Source organism: Macaca thibetana, chromosome 11, assembly GCF_024542745.1.
Source record: "Macaca thibetana thibetana isolate TM-01 chromosome 11, ASM2454274v1, whole genome shotgun sequence".
In the NCBI taxonomy this organism is placed as follows: domain Eukaryota; kingdom Metazoa; phylum Chordata; class Mammalia; order Primates; family Cercopithecidae; genus Macaca; species Macaca thibetana.
The window spans coordinates 6,643,553-6,659,649 of NC_065588.1; the positions used below are offsets into that span (position 1 = coordinate 6,643,553).

Sequence of the window (16,097 nt, forward strand, 5' to 3'; positions counted from 1 at the left end):
ACAAAAACCACAGAACATTTTTAGAACAATGCAGCAGATAGGTAATAAAGTGCCAGAATAAGTTGTACAGGTAATGGTTGTCACAGCAATAACATAACAACATCACTTATATGGTATTTCATATATGACAGGCACTCACATGTTACAGTAACTTGTTTAATCCTCACGACAGCCCTGTGAGGTAGTATTATCTGCTTTTTACAATGAGAAATCTGAGGCACAGAGAAGTTACTGAACTTGGCTGGTTACAGCTAGTTAGTGGCAAAGTTTGAGATTCAAACTCAGGCAATAAGAGCTCTAGAAAACATACTCTTAACTTCTGTGTTCTACTGAGGGGTACAGAGTAGGAAAGAGAGCGGTTTGGGGTAAGATGGTCAGGAAGCTTCCTGAAGGTGGTAGGACTTAAGCTGGGTCTCAAAAGATGAGTAGGATTTAGAGAATCAGCAAGTAGGGAGGGCATTTCAAACAGAACCCAAGAAAAAGCACAGTTCACATTGTAGAACAAAGAAGATTGTGTTCTGGTTCAAATGATCTGGAAAAGGCCGGGCGTGGTGGCTCATGCCTGTAATCCCAGCACTTTGGGAGGCCGAGGTGACAGATTACCTGAGGTCTGAGGTCAGGAGTTCGAGACCAGCCTGACCAACATGGCGAAACCCCATCTCTACTGAAAATACAACAAAATTAGCCAGATGTGGTGGTGGCCACCTGTAGTCCCAGCTACTTGGGAGGCTGAGGCAGGAGAGTCACTTGAATCCAGGAGGTGGAGGTAGCAGTGAGCCGAGATTGCACCACTGCACTCCAGCCTGGGTGACAGAGGGAGACTGTCTCAAAAAATAAAAATAAAAATTATCTGGAAAAGATGAGAAAGTTGTGAATGTAGGTTGGAACTAAACTGTGAAAGTCCCTGAATGACTTCATTGTCTAGGACTTTAACTGTGTTAGCCAGGCACCCAGCATTTGAGTGAGACCATTCTGCTTTGTAGCATTTGCACTGTGGGCACAGAGTGGAAGTGGCACTGACCTCCAGCTCCCGCTGGGAAGAGCGCTCCTGCCAGCCACATTTTTCTCCTCACTGGGGAAAAGAAAAGAGCCTGGTGGTGGTGATTGGCCACGATGTCATAGGCCAATTACTGGCAAAAGCCCTACAAGAGGCAGGGGAGAGCAGCTGCAAACTGGGGTGCAGCAGAAGTGATATGGGGAAGCAGAGGCTGAGACCAACCCATGGGACAGGAAGGCCGGTGGAGGCTGCTGCCGTGGGCAGTAACGAGGCGCTGGACTTGGGGATTGGAGAAATCACTACAGAATGGGCTTAACTGAAGACAAATTTTTAAAGGAAAAGTAGTGACTGATTTGTAAAAAAATTAGGTGACTGAAATTTTAAGCCTATGTAACTGATAGAGTGTTGATACCACTGGCAAAATGAAAAGGCAAGGAAGGATGATGGCTTCCATGTTAGACATGTTGAGTTTGTGATAATGGCAAGAAAACCTGTTAGAAATCTCCAGACTTAGAACTATGGACCCACATGGAACTCAAAAGGTCAGTTTCGATACGTCACTTGAATAAAATAGTTTTGGAGGCATGAGAGTGGAAAAGTAGAGAATGGAAAGAGAAGTGCCTCTCAAACCCCTGCCTTACATTTTGAGCCTCCTCTTTCTTTTTCCACTCCTAAGTATTACTTTTTCTACTTCAGGTTCTCAATATCATCTTCAGAAAAGCAGACCAAAGATCAAGGAATTGTTCATTTTTGGCTTGAGCCCTTTTTCTTTTCTCCTTAGCTCTGTGAGTTTGTGCGGAACGATGAGTTGAAACCAGCAGTGACCCAGCTGCTGTGGGAGCGGGCCACCGAGAAGGTCGCCTGCTGTCCTCTGGAGCGCTGTTCCTCTGTCATGCTTCTTGGCATGATGGCACGGTGAGGCTCAAATCCAGCAGGCAAAGGGGTGGGAGAGCAAAGGAGGGTTCTGAGAAGGCCCCTTTTCCTTCAGTGACATTGTCACAGTGAGGCCCACCTGAGCTCTGCTGTGAGTTATGATGCCACCTAAATGGGAAAGAAAATAGTGAGAGTAGCAGCCCTCTTGCCTAGTAGAAGTAGTGGGATTCAGTAAAGCAACAGGACCCAAGGGGCTGGCCTCGCGCCAGAGCCTCGCTGTAGTGTTCCAAGGCTCTAGACACCGCGTGGGCTGCTGGTACCTATCCCTGTTGGCCCTTTCTCCCCGTTGAGTCCAATCCATGACTGCCTTTCACTCTGTGACTTCCTTCCCCTAGAGGAAAGCCAGAAATTGTGGGAAGCAATTTAGACACACTGGTGCGCATAGGGCTGGATGAGAAGTTTCCACAGGACTACAGGCTGGCCCAGCAGGTGTGCCATGCCATTGCCAACATCTCTGACAGGAGAAAGGTATGTGGGGGTGGTTCCAAACTAAGGAGAGTGGAGATCCTTGTGTCCACCCTGTACACACACCCACGTTGTCTTGTTCTGCACAGCCTTCTCTGGGCAAACGTCAACCCCCCTTCCGGCTGCCTCAGGAACACAGGTTGTTTGAGCGACTGCGGGAGACGGTCACAAAAGGTGAGCTCTCAGGAAAGGCCTTGGGCAGATTTGGGCCCTTTGTTGCAGTGAACAACTTTTCCCTTCTTCTCTGCAGGCTTTGTCCACCCAGACCCACTGTGGATCCCATTCAAAGAGGTGGCAGTGACCCTCATTTACCAACTGGCAGAGGGCCCCGAAGTGATCTGTGCCCAGATATTGCAGGGCTGTGCCAAACAGGCCCTGGAGAAGCTAGAAGAGAAGAGAACCAGTCAGGAGGACCTGAGTAAGTGGGCAGGAGTTGACCCACTGAGGCAGCCAGCTTCTGTTTTCCCTGCAGGGCCAGGAGCCACTGCCACCACCACTTTCTGCAACGACCCTTAGTGTACACTGTCTCGTTTTGTCCAATTTGAAGTTGGGCCAGTTCCCACCCCCAACTCTTACTTCACTAGTTTGAATAGCACGTGAGCAAGGGGAAGATCAGGAAAAATCAGATTCAGGTTTGATGGGACTTAAAAATGTCTCTTTGCCCGCCTTCCCTCTCCCTCTCCTCTAGGGGAGTCCCCCGCAATGCTCCCCACTTTCCTGTTGATGAACCTGCTGTCCCTGGCTGGGGATGTGGCTCTGCAGCAGCTGGTCCACTTGGAGCAGGCAGTGAGTGGAGAGCTCTGTCGGCGCCGAGTTCTCCGGGAAGAACAGGAGCACAAGACCAAAGATCCCAAGGAGAAGGTGTGTGAATGTCCTCAGCACTTCCCAGATTTATTTCATTACCTCAGCTCAGAGCTGAGCTGATCCCCTTCCGGCAATCTGCTCCTCTGCTATTACATGAAGCGAAGAATTTCTGCGTCTCTGTGGCTACTACCCTAGGAAACGTTCGTGTGAACAATGGTGAAACTGTCAGTGATCACCCAGGAAGGAAAGATTTAGGTCAATGCAGAGTGTGGAGTTGGACACCTCAGCATAAGATAGAGGCTTTTTGTCTGAGGCAGGGTTTGTCAGAACATGCACATACCCGCCCGCCTTTTCCATCAGCCTTCGTTGCTGGCCTGGCCCGGGATGGGGCCTGCGTTCTCTCCACTAGAGGCAGTGATGTCTTGCAGACAAATAAGACACAGAGCCTTGCAGCACTGGAGAAAATAAAAGTCTGACCTCTGTGACTTTGAACCATTGTCTGGCATGATCCATCTGTTTACCATACATCGGAAACGATGTGTTCCATGAGGAAGAGGCGTAGAAACACACTTTGGCAACTGAAAAACAAATGGGGGCCTCATTGTTTCCCTGTTTAATTCAGGAATCCTTTCTCTTTACAGACACATTTGACAATTCTCTAAATGGTTTTGTAGAATGTGCCCTTCCTCACGTTGTTCATGCCAAATAAAGTATGGGCTGGAATCAAAAATGATGTCTCTGCTTATCCTGATCCCCGCCTTCATTCCCTTTAGAATACAAGCTCTGAGACCACCATGGAGGAGGAGCTGGGGCTGGTTGGGGCAACAGCAGATGACACAGAGGCGGAACTGATCCGCGGCATCTGCGAGATGGAACTGTTGGACGGTGAGAACACTTGCTGCACTCAGCAGTTTCTTCCCAATTGACAGAGCCTGTCCCAAACCTGCAGTTACTCTTCCAACAGGCAGACAGACACTGGCTGCCTTCGTTCCACTCTTGCTTCAAGTCTGCAACAACCCAGGCCTCTATAGCAACCCAGACCTCTCTGCAGCTGCTTCACTTGCCCTTGGCAAGTTCTGCATGATCAGGTAGGCCGTGGGGTTGGTACCACCTTCTCAAGGAAGATGGGGATGAAATGGCTTCCCTGATGATCCTCCTCTTGCTCCTAGTGCCACTTTCTGTGACTCCCAGCTTCGTCTTCTGTTCACCATGCTGGAAAAGTCCCCACTTCCCATTGTCCGGTCTAACCTCATGGTTGCCACTGGGGATCTGGCCATCCGCTTTCCCAATCTGGTGGACCCCTGGACTCCTCATCTGTATGCTCGGTAAGAGACCCCTCACAACGTGGTGGCAGTTCCCAAGAGCTCCGGAGTCTGTTCAGAGTCAGTGTGAGAATCACCAGGGCTCTTCCCCTAGGCTTTGGCATCACGGCGAACATCTGCTTGATACTTGACCTGTACAGGCCCCTGACTAAGAGTCACCCCAGTGGGATTGACACTTCTGGTTAGAAGCTTCACCTCTTTCCCCTACTCCAGCTTTCAACTCTAGACAGCTTTCTGACTGCTTCTGGAGTGGCGGAGCATGGGATAATCGATTCTGGCTGAGGGCCTTTTCTACCAGCGTTAGGGTGTCATCCGGAGGTCTCGGTCCCCATGACCCGCAATTCCATTCCTAGCCTCCGGGACCCTGCTCAGCAAGTGCGGAAAACAGCGGGGCTGGTGATGACCCACCTGATCCTCAAGGACATGGTGAAGGTGAAGGGGCAGGTGAGCGAGATGGCAGTGCTACTCATCGACCCCGAGCCTCAGATTGCTGCCCTGGCCAAGAACTTCTTCAACGAGCTCTCCCACAAGGTGAGAGGCAGCGAGGTACTGAGGGCTTGCTGCAGAGGGAATATGTCGGTCACCTCATCTCCTTAACACGGCTCTCTCTGTCTTACAGGGCAACGCAATCTATAATCTCCTTCCAGATATCATCAGCCGCCTGTCAGACCCCGAGCTGGGGGTGGAGGAAGAGCCTTTCCACACCATCATGAAGTATTGTTCCCCGGGCCTTGGGGCACATTTTCCACATAGCGCAGGCGGAGGAATCAGACACCCCTGTATTTGAATTCCACCTCGGCTACTTTTTAGCTGTACAGCCTTCAGCAATAACTTAGCCTCTTTGTGCCTATTTCCTCTTCTTTTGAGGCTGATGATACTTAACCCTTAGTTCTTGAAAATACTAAATAAGATAAAGTTCCTAACATGGTGGCAGGCATACAGGAGCCTTCACTACCTAGCAGCTGTTCCTGTTCATTTCCATTCACAGTGAAAATTCCTGAGGTGGGGGGTCCTTCTCTGCTGAATGGGGCTCTGCTGAAGGGGAGGGGTGAGGCAGAGGCCGTGGCAGAGAACATCAGGGAAGACTGGGCTGGGGGAGGGTCCAGGGTTGGTCTTAGTGGATGGCAGAGCTGGCCCTGGGCCATGGCACATCCTCATCTCCCCTTCCTGCAGACAGCTCCTCTCCTACATCACCAAGGACAAGCAGACAGAGAGCCTGGTGGAAAAGCTGTGTCAGCGGTTCCGCACAGCCCGGTATGCTGCCCTCCCTGAGGGTTCTTTGTGCGAGCAGGGCCCTGCAGGGGAGAAAGGTCCATCCCCTACCCCTTCCCTGGCGGCACTGTGGCATCCCTGGGACTGGGAAGGCTGATGGGGAAAGTTGAGCCTTTACTGGCTGGATCTCGCGGTTCCTCACAAAGCCCTTCCTGTCTGCAGAACTGAGCGGCAGCAGCGAGACCTGGCCTACTGTGTGTCACAACTGCCCCTCACAGAGCGAGGCCTCCGCAAGATGCTTGACAATTTTGACTGTTTTGGAGACAAACTGTCAGATGAGTCCATCTTCAGTGCTTTTTTGTCAGTTGTGGGCAAGCTGCGACGCTGGGCCAAGCCTGAGGGCAAGGTGAGCAGTGTGGACGCTTCCATGCCTGTCGGGATCCGGGCTGGCTGAGACATCTGCCGACCCTGGGCCACATCCAGCTCTCACAGTCACGTTCCCGTCCGACTTATCCCCAGCTTGGTGCAACCAAATTGCCAGAGTGACCCAAGACCAGATCTTTCTGTCTCCAGTTCTTTTTTTATTACTCCAAAAACACAACCAAAGTAGCATCTCTTCCAATTCTTGTTTGTTTGTTTCAGTTTTTCTTTCTTTCTTTTTTTTTTTTTTTTTTTTTTTTTTTTTTTTTTTTTTTTTTTTTTTTTTTTTTTTTTTTTTTTTTTTTTGAGACGGAGTCTCGCTCTGTCGCCCAGACTGGAGTGCAGTGGCGCGATCTCGGCTCACTGCAAGCTCCACCTCCCGGGTTCACGCCATTCAAAGCAAAATGGGACTACAGGCGCCCGCCACCACGCCCGGCTAATTTCTTTTTGTATTTTTAGTAGAGACACCGTGTTAGCCAGGATGGTCTCGATCTCCTGACCTCGTGATCCGCCCGCCTCGGCCTCCCAAAGTGCTGGGATTACAGGCTTGAGCCACCGCGCCCCGGCCTCAGTTTTTCTTTCTTTTTCAGAGCAGTTTTAGGTTCAAAGCAAAATTGAGCAGAAAGTACAGGGAGTCCCCATCTACCCCTTGCTCCTACACATCACAGCCTAACCCACCGTCAACATCCTGCACCAGGGAGGTACATTTGTTACGCTGAACCTACATTGACACCTCATCTCCCAAAGTCATGGTTTACATTGGGGTTCACTGTACGTAATGACACATACCCACCACTGGGATATCATACAGAAGAGTTTTACTGCCCTACAAATCCCCTGCACTCCACCTGTTTATCCCTCTGTCCTCACAACCCCTGATCTTTTTACTGTTGCCATTGCTTTGTCTTTTCCAGAATGTATCACTGGAACGATCCAGCATGGAGCCTTCTCAGCTTGCCTTCTTCGTAATGTGCATTTAAGGCCCTCCATGTCTTCTGTGGCCTTGTTTCTTTTTAATCAGAAGTAACTGTTTTCAAGCCTGCTCTTAATCTCCTTTTCTCCCTCCAGGCTGTAATAGATGAATTTGAGCAGAAGCTTCGGGCCTGTCATACCAGAGGTTTGGATGGGATCGATGAGCTTGAGATTGGCCAGGCAGGTAGCCAGAGAGCCCCAGCAGCCAAGAGACCATCCACTGGTGCGTGAGGCAAGCTGTACTGGCGGGACCAGACTGGGCCTTCCCCTCCTGCAGTGATTTGTTTCTTCTTCTTTTTAAAATCACATTTTCCTGCCTCTTCTAGTTTCTAGGCACCAACCTCTGGCTTCTACAGCCTCAGACAATGACTTTGTCACACCGGAGCCCCGCCGTACTACCCGTCGGCATCCAAACACCCAGCAGCGAGCTTCCAAAAAGAAACCCAAAGTTGTCTTCTCAAGCGATGAGTCCAGTGAGGAAGGTATGATGCTCCCGCCTGTCCCGGCCCAGAAGGCGCACAGCCAGGGTGCGGGGGGCTGCTTTCCACGGGACCTGCTGTGGGGGCCTGAGTGTAGATGCCCTGCCCGCTGCCCCAGCAGGGCCTCCTGTACAGCTTGCATTTTATTTCTGCAGGGTGGTGTGGGATTGTCCCACTTGTTCTCTCATATCTATTTTTCACCATCTTTGTGACTCAGCTTTTTCTTATTCCTCTAATTCTTTGCATAGATCTTTCAGCAGAGATGACAGAAGACGAGACACCCAAGAAAACAACCCCCATTCTCAGGGCATCGGCTCGCAGGCGCAGACCCTAGGAGGCACGCTCCCCGCCGGCGCGGACCCTAGGACTTGTAGGGTGACCTGGAATTCTAATTGTTACCCTTGTAAAATATTTGTCTGTCTTTTAAAAAAAAACAAAAAACAAAACCGCCCGGGCGCAGTGACTCACGCCTGTAATCCCAGCACTTTGGGACACCGAGGCGGGTGAATCACCTGAGGTCTGGAGTTCGAGCCTGACCAACATGGAGAAACCCTGTCTCTACTAAAAATTAAAAATTAGCCAGGCGTGATGGCGCACACCTGTAATCCCAGCAACTCGGGAGGGTGAGGCAGGAGAATCGCTTGAACCTGGGAGGCAGAGGTTGCAGTGAGCCGAGATCACCCTACTGCACTCCAGCCTGGGCAACAAGAGTGAAACTCCGTCTCAAAACAAAAGTACATACACGATCTTTAAAATGCAAGGCCTTTCTCTTAAATTAGCCTAATTGAACTGCATTGAGCTGCTTTCACTTTGGAATATGTTTGCCAATCTCCTTGTTTTCTAATGAATAAATGTTTTTATATACTTTTAGACATTTTTTCCTAAGCTTGTCTTTGTTTCATCTTTCACATTAGCCCAGATTCATGCAGCAGAGAGAGGGTTATCAGTGCAGAGAGAGATGAGCGAGCCCAGAGAACTAGGGCCTGTCCCAGGATGGCAGATGAGCTTCCTGCCCTGTCACTGCCACCTTTCCCCTCTCAACCTCCGGACCCTGCACAGTGACCAGCCAGCCTCGGGAGAATTATGCAGTGCCTCGACTCCAGATCAGCGCTTCTGAACGGGGGCAATTTTGCCTGCCAGAGGACATTTGACAACACCTGGGGCCTTTTCTGTTGTCATAGCCTGTGGGGGAAGAATGCTACCAGCATTGGTGGGCAGAGGCCAGGGATGTTGCTAAACAGCCTACAGTGCACAGGGCAGCCCCTCAACAAAGAATTACACAGCCCAAAAATGTCAATAGTGTCACAGTTGAGAAAACCTGCTCTAGACCAAGGGTTGCTTTCCTTTGTGTGCCTCACCCCACCCCCACTCGTGTTCCCTAATCCCATCTCCAAAGGCTGGCAGCGGACTGGGCCAGGCTGGTGGCAGGTCAGGTCATGATCCCCTCCAGCTCTGCAGGAGACAAGGTCTGTCTCCCGCATTCCTCACTGTTCCCAGGTCTGCAGGGGGCGCAGGCTATGCTGCAAGCGGGCTGCCCCTGAAGCCTGCCCACCCCTCTCCAGCTCCTCAAGTCGTCTCTGCTGAGTCACCTTAGAACCGGAGCTGTGAGCTGGCTGTCGTGACCACACTGGTGCCTCTGCTGTCATGACAACAGCACACTACGTCAGTAGTGCTCCCTGGGCACCGAGCTCCCTCTTAGCGGGGAGAAGACAGTAATGAAAAATGACAAGCATGAGGCAGAGGGGAAGATGGCGCCCCCAAATCACGCTTGGTGGTGCAGGAGCATGGAGGTGCTCTTAACGCTCTGGATGGGAAAGGGTTAATGGTCCTGGTTGCAGGAATAGCTGAGTCAGAGGTGGGGCTTCCTCCACTCCCCCACCCCACCCTTCCACCATTAAGGACCCTCTTGCCTTGCTCTTGCTACTCTGCTCTGGGTGGTCATTGTGAAAAGCCCGCACCAACCATGCCAATGGCAGCCAGACGAGGACACAGCCTGGTTCTGGGTCCCAGGAGGAAAGGCAATCCCAGAAAGGCAGGGACAAGGACTGGAGTCCTGTGGGTGCCTTTTAAGCAAAGATTATCACCAGGCGGGCTAAACTTAGCAAACGGCTTTTAGCTAGAAGGGCAGGGGGCTGGTGTCAGGTTATGCTGGGCCAGCAAAGAGGCCCAGGATCCCCCTCCCATGCACCTGCTGATGGGCCAAGGCCACCCCACCCCACCCCCTTCCTTACAAGTGTTCGGCACGCTCCCATCCCACACTCACAAACCTGGCCCTCTGCCCTCCTACCAGAGAAATGGATACCCTGTGGGAAGGGGCAGGGGGCCTGTTCCCACCATGTGCCCAAGACCTCTTTTCCCACTTTTCCCCTCTTCTTGACTCGCCCTGCCCTCAATATCCCCCAGCGAAGCCAGTGAAGGGGAGCCCCTGGCTCCTGGCTCGCCTGCACGTCCCAGGGCGGGGAGGCACTTCCGCCCTCACGTCCCGCTCTTCGCCCCGGGCTGGATGGAGTGAAAGGCACATTGTCTCTCACCCTAGGCAGCACAGCCCACGGGGCTCCAGGAGTGACTTTGTGGGAGGCCTCTGGGCCCCCACCAGCCATCATGTCCTCCGCCTGGGGCCCCAGTCCGGGGAGAGCCGCTGGTGCACACAGGGCCTGGATTGTCTGCCCTAATCATCAGGTCCAAGCTACAGGGCTGCAGGACATCGTGACCTTCCGTGTAGAAACCTCCCCCTCAAGCCGCCTCCCGAGCCTCCTTCCTCTCCAGGCCCCCACTGCCCAGTGCCCAGGCCAGGCCTCGGTCCCAGAGAGGCCAGGAGCCAGGAGATGGGGAGGGGGAAGTGGGGGCTGGGAAGGGCCCACGGGCCCCTCCTAGCCCTTTGCTTCAGCTATTCCGGTGTCACTACCGCAGAGCCTCGAGGAGAAGTTCCCCAACTTTCCCGCCTCTCAGCCTTTGAAAGAAAGGGGAGGGGGCAGGCCGCGTGCAGCCGCGAGCCGTGCAGGGTTCGGGCTCCAATTCCCCATCTCAGTCGCTCCCAAAGTCCTGTTTCATCCGTGCGTGTAAGGGCCCCCGTCCTTGACTCCCTAGTCTCCTGCTGCCCACACTCCAGTCCTGGGAAGCAGCACCGATCACCTCCCATCGGGCCAGTCTCAGTCCCTTCCCCCTTCCGTCGGGGCCCACACGCTTGATGCGTGCCCAGTTGAACTAGGCGGCTGCGGAAAAAAAAAAAAGAGCAGGGAGAAAGCAGGGCCCCGCTACTCGCGGTTTTACGGGCGCACGTAGCTCAGGCCTCAAGTCCTTGGACTGGGACTGGCTGAGCCCGGCGGGAGGCGGGGTCAGAGTCACCGCCTGCTGCCGCGCCCCCGGGTTTCTATAAATTGAGCCCGCAGACTCCCCCTGCGCTCTCTGCTCCTCCTGTTCCAGAGTCAGCCGCATTTTCTCTTGCATCGCCAGGTGAAGACGGGCGGAGAGGAGCCCGGAGGCTAGGGACGGGCCTGAAGGCGGCAGGAGCGGGCGCGGGCCGGACGTGTTCGCGCCGCTGCGGGGTGGGCGCGGGCCAGGGTCCGGGTCCGGGCCCGGGCTGCCTCCGCATTGCAGGGGCGGGCGGAGGACGTGATGCGGCGCGGGCTGGGCATGGAGGCTGGTGGGGGGAGGGGAGGGGAGGCGTGGGTGTCGACCGGGACCACTAGGCGCTCACTGTTCTCTCTCTCCGCGCAGCGCATCCCTGAGACACCATGGGGAAGGTGAAGGTCGGAGTCAACGGGTGAGTTCGTGGGTGGCTGGGGGGCCCTGGGCCGCCCGCAAACTGCGTCTACGAGCCTTGCGGGCTCTGGGTCTTTGCTGTCGTTTGGGGTAGGGTAGCTGCGTCCGGCAAGGAGAGCTCAAGGTCAGCGCTCGGACCTGGCGGAGCCCCGCACCCAGGCTGTGGCGCCCTGTGCAGCTCCGCCCTTGCGGCGCCATCTGCCCGGGGCCTGCCTTCCCTAGTCCCCAGGAACAGGAGGTCCCTACTCCCGCCCGAGATTCCATCCGACCCGGACCCCTAGCTGGGGACGCTTTCTTTCCTTTCGCGCTCTGCGAGGTCACGTGTCGCAGAGGAGCCCCTCCCCCATGGCCTCCGGCACCGCAGGCCCCGGGATGCTAGTGCGCAGCGGGTGCATCCCAGTCCGGAGGCTGCGCCTGCGGTAGAGCGGCCGCCATGTTGCAACCGGGAAGGAAATGAATGGGCCGCCGTTAGGAAACCCTGCCGGTGACTAACCCTGCGCTCCTGCCTCGGTGGGTGGAGTCGCGTGTGGCGGGGAAGTCAGGTGGAGCGAGGCTTCCCGGCCCCTGCTCTCAAGTCGGCCCCTGAGCTGCAAGCCCTATTTCCCCTTCAGGTGATGCTTTTTCTAGATAATTCTCTGGTAAATCAAAGAAGTGGATTTATGGAGGTCCTCCTGTGTCCCCTCCCTCCAGAGGTGTGGTGGCTGTGGCTTGGTGCCAAGCCGGGGGGAGCTGAGTCATCGGTAGTTGGAAAAGGACATTTCCACCGCAAAATGGCCCCTCTGGCGGTGGCCCCTTTCTGCAGCGGCGGCTCACCTTATGGCCCCCCTCTTCCCCTGCCAGCCTAGCGTTGACCCCACCCCAAAGGCCAGGCTGTAAATGTCACCCGGAGGATTGGGTGTCTGGGAGCCTCGGGAAACCTGCCCTTCTCCCCATTCCGTCTTCCAGAAACCAGATCTCCCACCGCACCCTGGTCTGAGGATAAATATAGCTGCTGACCTTTCTGTAACTGGGGGCCTGGGCTTGGGCCGTCTCCCATCCCTTCTCCCACACACATGCACACACCTGTGCTCCCACTCCTGAATTCTGGAAAAGAGCTAGGAAAGGACTGGAAGCTTGCAAATTAAAGCCCTGGGACTAGGGGGTTAAAAAACAACTTCCCCTCTTCCCCCGGCCCAATCTCTGTCCCTTTTGTAGGCGGGACTTAGAGAAGGGGTGGGCTTGCCCTGTCCAATTAATTTCTGATCTTTACTCCTGCCCTTTGAGTTTGGTGATGCTGAGTGTACAAATCTTTTCTCCTTAAACGGTGCAGTTTGAAGCTGAGCTAGGCAGCAGCAAGCATTCCTGGGGTGGCATAGTGAGGTGCTGAATGCCACGTGCAAAGCTTGTGCCCAGACTGTGGGTGGCAGTGCCCCACATGGCCGCTTCTCCTGGAAGGGCTTCCTATGATGGGGGGTGTTAGGCAGCAGTGGAGCCTTCAGTTGCAGCCATGCCGTAAAGCCAGGCCAGCCTGGCAGGGGAGCTCAAGGGAGATACAATTCACCTCTTAATGGAGGTAAGGAGATGCTGGGGGTAAGGAGATGCTGCATTCGCCCTCTTAATGGAGAGGTGTCCTAGGGCAGCTCACATACTGTGGAGAAGCCTCCCCTCCTCATGCCTTCTTGCCTCTTGTCTCTTAGATTTGGTCGTATTGGGCGCCTGGTCACCAGGGCTGCTTTTAACTCTGGTAAAGTGGATATTGTTGCCATCAATGACCCCTTCATTGACCTCAACTACATGGTGAGTGCTGCCCCAAAGCTGATGTGGGAGGAGCCACCTGGCTGCCAGGCAGCCCCTTCACACCCTTGCGTATTCCCCCAGGTTTACATGTTCCAGTATGATTCCACCCATGGCAAGTTCCATGGCACCGTGAAGGCTGAGAACGGGAAGCTCGTCATCAATGGAAGCCCCATCACCATCTTCCAGGAGTGAGTGGAAGGCAGTGGGAGAAATGTGCTGTGGGGGGCAGCTAGGGTGGTGCGGCTCCCTTGGGTACATGGTAACCTCGTGTCCCTCAATATGTCCTATCCCTGTCTCCCCCACCCCATAGGCGAGATCCCTCCAAAATCAAGTGGGGCGATGCTGGCGCTGAGTACGTCGTGGAGTCCACTGGCGTCTTCACCACCACGGAGAAGGCTGGGGTGAGTGCAGGAGGGCCCGCGGTAGGGGAAGCTGGCTCAGCCCTGCAGAGGCAGAACCCGGGTTTATAACTGTCTACTTCTCTGCTGTAGGCTCATTTGCAGGGGGGAGCCAAAAGGGTCATCATCTCTGCCCCCTCTGCTGACGCCCCCATGTTCGTCATGGGTGTGAACCATGAGAAGTATGACAACAGCCTCAAGATCGTCAGGTGAGGAAGGCAGGGCCAGTGGAGAAGCGGCCAGCCTGGCACCCTATGGACACGCTCCCCTGACTTGCGCCCCCTCTTTGTTTGCAGCAACGCCTCCTGCACCACCAACTGCTTAGCACCCCTGGCCAAGGTCATCCATGACAACTTTGGTATCGTGGAAGGACTCATGGTATGAGAGCTGGGGAATGGGACTGAGGCTGCTGCCTTTCTCCTGCAGCGCTGGCTCCTCCTCCCGGCCAGGGCTGCATGCAACCCTGGGGGCTGGGCCTTCTGGGGATGGCTCTCCCATAATTTCCTTTCAAGGTGGGGAGGAAGGTAGAGGGGTGGTGATGTGGGGAGCACTCTGCAGGGCCTCACTTCCTCCTTTTCCAGACCACAGTCCACGCCATCACTGCCACCCAGAAGACTGTGGATGGCCCCTCCGGGAAACTGTGGCGTGATGGCCGCGGAGCTCTCCAGAACATCATCCCTGCCTCTACTGGCGCTGCCAAGGCTGTGGGCAAGGTCATCCCTGAGCTGAACGGGAAGCTCACTGGCATGGCCTTCCGTGTCCCCACTGCCAACGTGTCAGTGGTGGACCTGACCTGCCGTCTGGAAAAACCTGCCAAGTACGATGACATCAAGAAGGTGGTGAAGCAGGCGTCGGAGGGCCCCCTCAAGGGCATCCTGGGCTACACTGAGCACCAGGTGGTCTCCTCCGACTTCAACAGCGACACCCACTCTTCCACCTTCGACGCTGGGGCTGGCATTGCCCTCAACGACCACTTTGTCAAGCTCATTTCCTGGTATGTGGCTGGGGCCAGAGACAGGCTCTTAAAAAGTGGTGCAGAGTCTGGCGCCCTCTGGTGACTGGCTCAGAAAAAGGGCCCTAACGACTCTTTTCATCTTCTAGGTATGACAACGAATTTGGCTACAGCAACAGGGTGGTGGACCTCATGGCCCACATGGCCTCCAAGGAGTAAGACCCCCGGACCACCAGCCCCAGCGAGAGCACAAGAGGGAGAGAGAGGCCCTCACTGCTGGGGAGTCCCTGCCACACTCAGTCCCCCGCCACACTGAATCTCCCCTCACAGTTTCCATGTAGACCCCTTGAAGAGGGGAGGGGCCTAGGGAGCCCCACCTTGTCGTGTACCATCAATAAAATCCCCTGTGCTCAGCCAGTTCTTTGTCCTGTCTTATCCTAGGGTGTAGGGCGGAGGGAAGGGAAGCTGGGCTGTGTCAAGGTGAGACATTCTTGCTGGGAGGGACCTGGTATGTTCCCCTCAGATTGAGGGTAGGGCCTCCCAACCGCCTTGCTTGCCATTTGCTTCCTGCTCAGACTGAGTGCTACGGAAAGCTAGCACCACTACTTCAGAGAACAAGGCTTGCTCCAGTCCTAGGCTATCTGCTGCTGGCCAAACATGGAAGAAGCTGTTCTATGGGCAGCCCCAGGGAGGGTGACTGGTGGAGGAAGTCGGGGTTCACACTGGGCTGGTGACTGGTTAGTAGACCGCAGCCTGGAGATGAGCTGCAGCGGGTAATTCCAGCTTGGCCTCCGCAGCTGTGAGGTCTTGAGCAAGGACTCTTGCTTTCTGTGCCCGCCTGTCTTAGCTGAGGACGTCATTGTGGCCAGCCCCTAAGGTCTTCAGGAGGATTCATCTAGGTAAACAAGAACCTAAAACCACGCCCAAGATGGGCAGCGCTGCCGGGCGCGGTGGCTCAAGCCTGTAATCCCAGCACTTTGGGAGGCCGAGACGGGCGGATCACTAGGTCAGGAGATCGAGACCATCCTGGCTAACACGGTGAAACCCCGTCTCTACTAAAAAATACCAAAAAACTAGCCGGGCGAGGTGGCGGGCGCCTGTAGTCCCAGCTACTCAGGAGGCTGAGACAGGAGAATGGCCCGAACCCGGGAGGCGGAGCTTGCAGTGAGCTGAGATCCGGCCACTGCACTCCAGCCTGGGCAACAGAGCGAGACTCCGTCTCAAAAAAAAAAAAAAAAAAAAGATGGGCAGCGCTATAGAATCTTTAAAACTCGGTGAAGTTAGCGCCCACCTCGCACGGTTCTGAGGAAAAGATGGGTCAGGGTGACTTTCCATCATCACCCTTAAGGGAGCTTGGGTAGGGGCAAGGCGTGTCGCTGAGACCTAGGTCCAGACCCCTGGCTCTGCCACTGAAAGGCTCAATTGCTTTGGGCAGTTACTCCGGGGCCTCACTTTGCACGTGGACTTACCTAGTGGAGACAAAAGTACCTACCTCAGTAGAGCACACACACCTGTAATCCCAGCACTTTGGGAGGTCAAGGTGGGCGGCTCACCTGAGGTCAGGAGTTTGAGACCAGCCTGGCCAACATGGTGAAACCCCATTTC

The 16,097-nt window shown here is 54.6% G+C and overlaps 3 protein-coding genes across 6 annotated transcripts in view; all 3 read left to right on the forward strand.

The window, feature by feature from the left end:
• NCAPD2 (non-SMC condensin I complex subunit D2) overlaps window positions 1-8,172 on the forward strand; it is a 37,713-nt gene extending 29,541 nt beyond the window's left edge. For both annotated transcript variants that reach the window (XM_050747394.1, XM_050747395.1), the window contains 15 exons: window positions 1,779-1,912; window positions 2,266-2,398; window positions 2,485-2,569; window positions 2,646-2,813; window positions 3,084-3,256; window positions 3,973-4,084; window positions 4,164-4,287; window positions 4,369-4,524; window positions 4,875-5,052; window positions 5,141-5,235; window positions 5,695-5,775; window positions 5,956-6,139; window positions 7,222-7,348; window positions 7,452-7,607; window positions 7,853-8,172. In XM_050747394.1, coding sequence (XP_050603351.1) covers window positions 1,779-1,912; window positions 2,266-2,398; window positions 2,485-2,569; window positions 2,646-2,813; window positions 3,084-3,256; window positions 3,973-4,084; window positions 4,164-4,287; window positions 4,369-4,524; window positions 4,875-5,052; window positions 5,141-5,235; window positions 5,695-5,775; window positions 5,956-6,139; window positions 7,222-7,348; window positions 7,452-7,607; window positions 7,853-7,938 — 1,992 coding nt within the window. In that variant the 3' untranslated portion in view covers window positions 7,939-8,172. The remainder of the gene's footprint in view (window positions 1-1,778; window positions 1,913-2,265; window positions 2,399-2,484; window positions 2,570-2,645; window positions 2,814-3,083; window positions 3,257-3,972; window positions 4,085-4,163; window positions 4,288-4,368; window positions 4,525-4,874; window positions 5,053-5,140; window positions 5,236-5,694; window positions 5,776-5,955; window positions 6,140-7,221; window positions 7,349-7,451; window positions 7,608-7,852) is intronic.
• The window catches only part of PTMS (parathymosin), a 251,995-nt gene continuing 243,555 nt past the window's right edge, over window positions 7,658-16,097 (forward strand). Inside the window, exon 1 of the mRNA XM_050747531.1 lies at window positions 7,658-7,661. The gene's annotated coding sequence lies outside the window, so the exon portion shown is untranslated. The remainder of the gene's footprint in view (window positions 7,662-16,097) is intronic.
• Window positions 10,960-14,909, forward strand: GAPDH (glyceraldehyde-3-phosphate dehydrogenase). 3 transcript variants are annotated; one of them, XM_050747470.1, is made up of 9 exons: window positions 10,961-11,057; window positions 11,322-11,367; window positions 13,043-13,142; window positions 13,224-13,330; window positions 13,453-13,543; window positions 13,634-13,749; window positions 13,837-13,918; window positions 14,122-14,534; window positions 14,642-14,909. In XM_050747470.1, exons 2-9 carry the CDS (start codon window positions 11,339-11,341, stop codon window positions 14,709-14,711), a joined length of 1,008 nt encoding a protein of 335 aa, XP_050603427.1. In that variant the 5' UTR covers window positions 10,961-11,057; window positions 11,322-11,338; the 3' UTR covers window positions 14,712-14,909. The 3 variants fall into 3 exon arrangements, with proteins under 3 accessions (XP_050603424.1, XP_050603427.1, XP_050603426.1); XM_050747467.1 differs by having other exon boundaries at window positions 10,960-11,057; window positions 13,043-13,330; XM_050747469.1 differs by having other exon boundaries at window positions 11,013-11,149; window positions 13,043-13,330.

Coding starts and splice junctions, on each gene's coding strand:
- GAPDH (XM_050747467.1), top strand. CDS start 11,339: ATGGGGAAGGTGAAGGTCGGAGTCAACGG. Junction 13,919..14,121: donor GTATCGTGGAAGGACTCATG/GTATGAGAGCTG, acceptor CTCCTTTTCCAG/ACCACAGTCCACGCCATCAC. Junction 14,535..14,641: donor TTTGTCAAGCTCATTTCCTG/GTATGTGGCTGG, acceptor TTCATCTTCTAG/GTATGACAACGAATTTGGCT.